Genomic DNA, 9,035 nt, shown 5'->3' with positions numbered 1-9,035 from the left:
ACTGTGTGGAAGTACATTTTAAAAATGGAGAGAACAGTAAGCGTTTTTTACGCAGTGTTTACCAATAATTTTGGACATTTGGAAGAAGTTACCCAGGATCAATTGGCTACTGCAAACCAAACTAGATCTTGTTTGTATCCATTCTTATAGTAAAGAGTTAATATTCCCTGCAATTCCTTTTTGAATTCCCTTCAGGTTTCGATTGAACGAAAAAAAGAAGAACAAGCTAAATGAACCGCAACCATAACAAAATGTTTTGATGCTATTACCGATATTTATAGCATGTTATAGGTCCAGTAACCTTTGAACTGATTTCATGGCTCCAATTTTATTGGGTAATAAAAATCAAGACTCAGAGCCCATTCACGTTCACGTTAAATGTTTTGCACTGCAGGGAAAAAAAAGCCCGCAGTTCTATTAGAAGTAACGTTTTTAATAAAATGTAGGTAAACGTGATTCAAAAATTAAATACAATAATGTTTAAGGCGTTTAACTTATAAAATGTATGTTTTACGACCAGGCCATTTCATGAAAAGCCGAAACCAGTGAGACAGCGATAGAAGGGCAGTAGTGTGCTTCTGCCCAGTTAGTCGCATAAGTAATGTAGCTGCGGCCGCCACCTGCTTTCGGCCAGTCGCTGCCTCGAACTCGGGTGGGAACTTTCGGTTTCTGTTCTAGGAAAGCCGGGTGGTGGTTCTTCCTGTGCTGCAGAACGGCAAAGGCTCGTAGTATAAAAGTTCCTCCACGGCGAATATCACGCAGACACGGGGACTGTGTGCCAAGCACCGCGCAGGCATGTCTTCCGACGACGATTTAGTTTGCGACTACGATTCGACCTGGGAATCTGAAAGCGAGGAAGATGACCCTGGGGGAAATGGAGCGCGGAGATCTATATCGAGCAAATCTCAGAAAAGCTGGAGTTTTGTATGTTTGTTTTTTTTTAAATATAAATCTCGTTAGAAAATGAGATTACTAGTAGACCTTATCTCAGTCTGGGGCGATGCAGCTTACAGTAGATCTGTTTTGGTTTGTGTAAGCCTAGCACCTATAGTATATGAACGTTCATAGTACCTTTATAAAATATACGGGGGAAAAAACAGAATTAAACTGTTTAAACCTTGATTTTGGCAGAGTATAGCTTAGTGCAACGTAACACATTACGGTTTCCTCTCATTTTATGTATTTCTTTGCATTTTATGCATTAATACCTAAAGAAGCAGTGTATCGCTAAACAAGAACACCGTAAATCTGTTTCCGACCGTCTTATGTGGTGCTCAAATTAAACCTAATATTGCATTTCCCCCATGTTTTCTGAGGGTTCCGCCTGACTGTGCTTTGTCATGTTGGACGGCAAGTTAGAAGGACCAAAATCCTCTTGTCTTCGGCGACTGCGCGAACAATTAATATCATTTTGAATACATTCCAGCATCTTGCCTGTGCAATTTTCACTTTCCATTTCTGCTAACAGAAACCTAAGAGACCAGAGGACGTTGCAAATCCGGTTTGTGATGTTGTCGGTGCAGAAACAACTTTCTCAAAACCCTTGTGCGGTTGCCAATCTACAGATATTTACACAGTGGTGCTTAGACTGCCAGAATTTGTCATGGATTTTTTTTTATTAAAAAGGGAGGTTGTGCATAGTAACAGACTTGCTGGGAATCCTAAATGAGTGCACATACACTTATCGTTTGTGACATCCTCTAAAGTGGAGCTATAATGTTTTGGCAGTCTAGAAAAGGCCATCTGGTGTATCACTAGTCATTATTGTTAATTATGAACATCATGCATCATGATTGCCATTTTGCCTCTATATTTAAATAGGTATGAAACCCTAAATCAGCTTTCACGTTTAAGTAGTAGGTACATCAGTTTGCTCTTTTCTCTACAAAAGCTGCTGTACAGCCCTCAATATTTGGGCAAGCCCTCTGTCATCCATTACTAATTGATGGCTATTAAGTACAGTACTGGAGATAAATGTTGCCGGCCCTCATAGAAGATGAGCAGGGCGCCACACAGTGAGCAGAAATGTAACAGCTATGCAACAGAATGTGAGGAATGTTGTGCGGGTTGTGTTTGTTAGTGCTTCTCCATTTCATTTATGCAGACAAAGAAAGCATCCATAGCAGGGGGCTGTCAATGTGCTTATCCCGAGAAGAGCTTTTCTTTTAGCACAGACATGAGCTACCTTTCCTTTGAAGAACGAATCATGACTTGTCATGGTGTCATTGGAAAGACGGTGTTTACCATGGGCAAACAGTCTGATTCTTCAGGGACAAAACAAAAATAGGCATACGTCAGAAAGCCCAAGTATCACTTTATCTTCCTGTTTGATGTTAAAATCTTTAGTCTAAAATATGTCAAGATGTTGCGTAATTACTTTTAATAGGTCTGCTTGGGGACCTCTGGTTTTCTATTGATTGGCATTTTCTTCACACAAATTATTTTTCTTATCTATTCTAAGAAAAACAAGTTTTAAGATGAATGGATTATGTCTTCAGAGTGTTTGATCCTCCTGTTTGTTTTCACGGAAAAAGTGACCTTTCTGTTTTCCAGAGCTTTTTCCAGCCTTCTCGAAATCAGCGTGCTGCAATGGACATGCAGAACTATAGGCACGGATATCCAGTAAGTGCTGCGCTGTTTATTGTTACAAAATAGGGCTTTGTCTGTATTCGGATGATTGTGAATGTGGATTCAAGATTGCAGTATACAGAATTAAAAAAAATGATTGGCTTGTTTTTAAAAACTTTGTAGTTTAAAAACTTTGTCATGAATGATTATTGGCTGATGTGAAAATGCTGTTTGTTTGAGTCAGTCCCTTCCTGTTCTTCTCACACATTTTGTAAAAGAGAAATGAGGAATTCAGAGTTTCTGTTCAACAAACCTCCATATCCCTTTGGAACTGGACTAGTGGTTACTTCTAAAACGAAAGGTTGAAAGTGTTTTTTATTGTTATATTTACCTGATTTTGGAATCGGCATTTTTTTGTACTCATTTCAGAATTGCCAGTTGTATTTTTCACCTCTTGGCTCATAGCTACAAATACCACACCCCTACGCAGGAGAGCATGAGGCAGGCTTCTCTGACTTTTCCGCCTTCGAGCTGCTCCGTTTTTGACGTCGCAGTCGAATCAGCCCCAGTCTGAAGAGAGCACACATTCCTCACTCTCGTCCCAGCCTGATAGCCCCACAAATCCGCAGGCATGCTGGAGGTCACGGGGTTGCTTATCTTCACTGAGAGGGCCTGATTGTCTATTTCCACCTTTCAGTCCTCAAACTTATATAGTTCGTTTCTGGACACTCCACTCAAAGCACTTTACAGGTAATGGGGACTCCCCTCCACCACCAGTGTGTAACCCCCACCTGGATGCAACGGCACCCTAAATGCACCAGTGCGCTCTCCACACATCGGATATCAGTGGGGAGGAGAACAAAATAATGAGGCCGATTCATAGATTATTAGTAGGCCGTGATTCCTTGTTAATTTACAGATCTCTTAATTTACAGACCGATTTGTCTGTGGCAGAAGAGATTTCAAGTGAGTTCATCAAAACTGAAATTTGAACACTATGTACTGTATTATATTAGAGAGCAATAATAGAAAGGTAGGTTTTCCTCACTGTTTGTAGTGTTTTAACCCTTTGTGTTTTGTCCTCATAAGTGAGAGTACACCTTTAGTGCAAAGACAACTTATTTGTTTTGTTTTTCTTGCTGTCCAACAGGAATTTCAGGACAATGAAGAGTATTCACGTGGAAAGATGTTCAATTTGAAGTTCTACCTGAATGAAATTGGCACTGAGCCAGATGGTATGTCATGAAGCTAATTTACATTTAGTTACAAAACTGAAGAATTTTAAAAACTGTTTGTTCTGAGAACGATTTTCTGTTGTAATTATTTTATCTTGTGCCTTTCTTTGCTTTCATTTAGTTGAAAAGCCTGATAGTTAATGCTAGACCATATTATAAGAAATTCTATAAAACAGGGTTGGCCATTTGACCCCTCTAGCTCAATTAGTTGCTAATAGCTAATTGATCCAAGGATTGCTTCTTGCCAGTTCTTGAAGGAAGCTGTGGTATCATCTTTGACAGCTTTAACTGTGATATAGTGGGCAAGCAAGAGGAAATTAAGTTTAGGATAGTTCAGGACAGGGAACAAGACTTTCTGTTCTCAGTAGTGTCTCACACTTTGCACCTTGGAGCTGTTGGAATTGGATCTTTTAAAAAAACAGCTTGATGGAATGGCTGTTTTAAAATGTTCTTCAGTGAAAAGGCGTAACTAACTGTCCATGGTCTGTTTGACCAGAACGTATTATATTCAGAATAATCAGCCGGTACTAAATCTCCTGTTGAATACTGTGAGGAAATCAATAAATGAACTGCCCCTCCGTGACCAAATCAGAAGAGCTCGTTAGCCTATCGCTCTTCTCCCCCTGAAGTACAGGAGTTGGTGCCATGAACTGCGAAGCAAAGAATCAGTTATTGATCCCAGATTTGTACACTGTTGGCAAACGTTTTCGTGTGTGCTCATTACAAATAGCAGAAGACTTTCAAATGTATGTACACAAAAGGAAAATGTAAGGTTTATTGGAATGGTGTAATCAATACCCAAGAATAAAAGTCCCATTTTCTTCTTGCGTTAATTTCTATAGGAATAATGATCAAAGAATTTCTCCAAAACTGGAAGCAAGACTATAAGAAATTAGAAAGAAACCATTCCTACATTCAGTGGTAAGATATTTTCAACCTCATTTATTATACAAGAAGATAATATTAAGAGTACATACAAAAGTAAAAGTATGTTTTAAATGATCAGAAGGTGGTGAACTTCTGGATACAATAATGTTGTTGTAATAACCAACTTGCAGGTTATTTCCTTTACGTGAGCCAGGAATGAACTACATGGCCTATGAACTAACCAGGGAAGAAATTGAGGTGAGTGAACAAAAGAACAAACAACGTCTGCTAATTTGTTGAAAAGGTTTGTAAACCATTGCTTGAAAACCTTTGCTCTCTGTCATTTTTTTTGTAGGAATTTCATAAAAATGAAGTAGCCAAACAAACACTTATCCAGTCTTATGAGCTCATGCTGGGATTTTACGGTATAGAGCTGGTGAACAAGGAGACTGGAGAAGTGAAGCGAGCTTGGAACTTCGAGGACCGATTTGATAATTTAGACCGGTTAGTGAAAAGGCTGATTCATTTATTAGGTGCATTTAAGCTGCCAGTTGTGATCAGGATCATTGTACTATTCCAATACATTGAATTGCATTGGGATCAGCAGTGTACATTTACACTGTCACCTTGTCTGGATAAGCTTTTGCACTCCACTCTCAAACTGTTCACACAAAACCCACACTGTTTTGTGTGAACAGTTTATGTAGAGGTCTGGAATTCATGTGGTGATAGGTGATAGGTTCACATTGTGGCGGGAATCCTGAGGAACTCAACAAACTGAAGGAGGTATTTCCTGTTTCCTTAAGAAACTGGTAAATATTCAAACACTCAGTAAAAATAAAATTTACAGGTAAAGCAGTTTGGTGAATCTCAGCCTTATAATTCTTGACCAGAGCATAATGCGTATTTACAAAAGAAAAATCTTTACACCAAAACCTTTTGAGATGCTGTCAGTTATAATCTTATAACACCATTGTCTCTTCTCCGCAAAAACATGAATAGAACTTGTCAAATTTACTGCCTACATACAAGCCTTCATTAGGACACACACCATTGGCTACATGGTGGTCTTATACATCCTAATAAGCTACTAGCGTTCCATGTGAGGGAGAGTCTTATTTATTTCTTAAACCAATCAAGAAATAAATTATTCTATCTTGCTAAACAGTTAATGTATTTCAATTAACCCATAATAATAATAATTCTTTACACTTAGTGCTTTTTTTCTAGACACTCCACTCAACGCACTTTACAGGTAATGGGGACTCTTCTCCATGAAAAGAACACCATGTGTATGATAGTGCAGTTGATACGTTTTACATTTCTGTGGCTGTTAGCACTGCCAGGAGGTCAAGTCTAAACTAGACACAATACCTTTCACTCTGCTATCAGTGTAGTTGCAGTGCCAGATTTGATCAGGAACAAATGTTAAAATTCAAACTGATAGTGTGAATGTGCCTTTTGAGCACTGTCAATTTTTTGCTCATCCCACATGAATGTATGGATTAATGTTGCTCATTTCCAAATGTGTGAATTGATTTTATTTTTAATGTTTTGCGAGCATTATCATTAAGTGTTATAAGAAACTCCTTTGTCTCATTTCCCTTACAGTCAACAACACTGTAATATTTTTTTTAATTCTTTTCTTTGCCAATGCTTACAGAAACATGCACAACAATCTTCGCATAACCCGTATCCTGAAGTGTCTGGGCGAGCTGGGGTTTGAACACTACAAGGCTCCGCTGGTCAAATTCTTCCTAGAAGAGACTCTGGTGAATAAGGAGCTGAGCAGCGTGAAGCGCAGCGTTCTGGACTACTTCTTGTTCTCTATTCGAGACAAGAGGAAGCGCAGGGAACTGATCGAGTACGCCTACCAACACTTCGAGCCCAAGGACAAATTTGTGTGGTGCCCCCGGAGGGTTCAGAAACGTTTCGCCAGAAAGAGATCAGCGGACAGCAGTGAGGTCTCGGCCTCCGAAGGCAACCGGAACAAGGACGTTCATCCTGGGAAGGGACGCGTAGTGGACAAAGGGAAGGATAGCAAGGAGGAGGAGCAAGGTAAACCAGCTGAAGAGGGGACGAAAAATAGGTCAGAGGAGAAATGCCCTGACTACAAAGTGAAAGGAACAGTCGCTGATGACGCAAGTCAAAGTAATGAACAGATAAGTCTGTCTGACGACGCGCAGTCGGAACTTTTACCAACATCTGCAGAAAACGGGCAAAAAGAGGTCGGTACAGGTGATGGAAAAGATGAGGTCAAAAAGAACTGCGAGCTGCCAAAAGACTGCAATTCAACCAACGTTGAGGAAGCAGCATCCCCTCAGGACTTCGCGTTTAAAGGTAAACAAGAGAACGAAAGTAGAGATGAGGGAAGAGGAGAAACCGAGAAAATAGGCAATGTTGTGGATGATGATCTACATGAAAACAATGATGAAGCAGAAGCTGGAGATGGAAAAAATAAGAAGATGACGCCATGTGAGCGCAGCCATAGTTCCTTGACTATCATGCCAGATTCCGAACAAAGTGCAGCTGAGAATGAGCAGAATCACAGATCACCTGAAGATCAATTGGAAGGTCCTCAAGATGCAGCACTCCTGGGAACTCAACAAAACCAGGAACCAGATCGAACACCAAGCCAACCAGAACTAATTGAACCATCTCTGACTGACGGTACAGATGCAGGAGAAACACCAGACGGCACAAATAGACCTGCAGATGTGAGCATTACTAAGTCAGCTCCGATAACCAATGAGAACTCTAATCAGAAAAGTGGGCGTGGCAAACGTACATCCACTCTGTCCAAGGAGGAAGACATGGATGTTGACTCAGTGAACATTGATGCACACAACAATTCAGAGTCAGAAATGGAACAGGGAGATTAAAATTGTGATAAGTTTACAACCGATCACATCAATCTGTTACGAAATAATAAAACCTAAATATATTAAGTGAAGGAGATTTTATGTACCAAGACACATTCTTCCTTTAAAAGGTCCTCTGTAGGTTAAGCTCCTTTATATGATCATAGTTTTTAAGTTCTGTTTTATAGTCTTAAAAGACTTTCTGAATAGACTGGCTCGTAGAAGAAAAATGAATTTTATTAGATCCCACACCAAAATTAAATCCAGAAATCAGATGCATTGCCCATCACAAATTCTGTGTCACTTAAAGGCAGAGTTCTGCATGGTTTCATCATATACTAGACTTAAAGTTTTGTGATTGTTGAGTGGCTCAAAAAATTGATATAGTGCAGTGGTCATGTTTCCCCTTAGCCGTACCCTGAAGTATGTCTACAACTACAAGTCTACAAAATGCAGTATATATTAACATATTGAAGCCTTGAAGCCAACAGTTATCTCCCTTTACAAGTGTCACCTGAAATTATATTTTGTATAGTCTGAATAGGAGAAACATTCTGACTTCCTGTATATAATGGCAGAATTATATGCATAGCCATTTGGTACTACTGCTATATGGTTTGAATGATGATTTTTAAATATCTGTTTCACAGTGCTTTGAGTCATAATATTTTCTCCAAATGTTGTAATATCTTGTGTTGTTGTTGAAATGTGAGTTTATTGGATGTAAGAACAGCCTTAAGCATATGTTGTTATTCATGATGCATTACAGTTGTAGGTGCCAAAGTTATTTTTTCCTCACATTTTTTAAAACTGAAATCTCAGGAAGAAAATATTTTGGAGGTGTATGATAAGGTTCTTTCTTTTTCAATATCTTCTCATACAACTATCGTTTATATATGTCTTTCAAAACTTGAACTACATCTAAATCTCTGTAACAACAAGGCAAGTAGTAATGGAGTCATTTTATTTGATGCAAATTAAACATTACCTATTTATCTCGTTTGTTCAGTTCTGTTTAAGTTTACAATAAAACGTTTAATATTTAATAATGGAAGTGTTCTTTTCAGACATCTGAGCTCTGGAAGAAGCTAGGAAACAGCAGTGTTTAATTATACCAGCCATAAATGGTTTCTTTAAATAGATCTCTTGTATTTACAGAATTCTGATGCAAAACAATCAAGTACTAATTAATGGTTTTATGCATTGTGGTATTGAATGTATGCATACGATATATGGATGACAAATATAAAGGTCCATCAATTTAATCTAAAATACAGATTTTTGTCACATACAACTGCTCTGTAGATGAGATCAATAACCTTTCATTGAATACCTGAAAAGATGATAAGATTCCTGGAATATGCACTCTTAAATTTTAAGTATCTTAACGCTAAATCATTTGCTTGTTTTGCACCTCTTTCCGTGAACCTCCTCATTTTTCCAGTTTGTCCAAATACTAGAAGAGGTGTATCGAGAAATAGTCAACATTGTACTTAATTGTATT

General features: G+C 38.7%; 1 protein-coding gene across 1 annotated transcript; it reads left to right on the top strand.

The window, feature by feature from the left end:
- The first annotated feature begins 525 nt into the window (after positions 1 to 525).
- Positions 526 to 8,580, top strand: ogfr (opioid growth factor receptor). The gene is made up of 7 exons (XM_015364941.2): positions 526 to 924; positions 2,554 to 2,622; positions 3,719 to 3,803; positions 4,646 to 4,724; positions 4,862 to 4,928; positions 5,026 to 5,174; positions 6,334 to 8,580. The coding sequence occupies exons 1-7, from the start codon at positions 796 to 798 to the stop codon at positions 7,550 to 7,552; spliced, it is 1,797 nt and encodes a 598-aa protein (XP_015220427.1). The 5' UTR covers positions 526 to 795; the 3' UTR covers positions 7,553 to 8,580.
- The last annotated feature ends 455 nt before the right edge of the window (positions 8,581 to 9,035 follow it).

The sequence above is a fragment of the Lepisosteus oculatus genome, chromosome 16, assembly GCF_040954835.1.
Source record: "Lepisosteus oculatus isolate fLepOcu1 chromosome 16, fLepOcu1.hap2, whole genome shotgun sequence".
NCBI classification, from domain to species: Eukaryota; Metazoa; Chordata; class Actinopteri; order Semionotiformes; family Lepisosteidae; genus Lepisosteus; species Lepisosteus oculatus.
The sequence above is the reverse complement of the archived record's forward strand: the minus strand, read 5'-3'. Positions and strand labels throughout refer to the sequence as shown.

Excerpts from the sequence above, each read along its gene's own strand:
- ogfr (XM_015364941.2), top strand. The coding sequence starts at position 796 with ATGTCTTCCGACGACGATTTAGTTTGCGACTACGATTCGACCTGGGAA. Across the intron at positions 925-2,553 it reads CTCAGAAAAGCTGGAGTTTT|AGCTTTTTCCAGCCTTCTCG; the intron begins GTATGTTTGTTT and ends TCTGTTTTCCAG. Across the intron at positions 3,804-4,645 it reads AATTGGCACTGAGCCAGATG|GAATAATGATCAAAGAATTT; the intron begins GTATGTCATGAA and ends TAATTTCTATAG.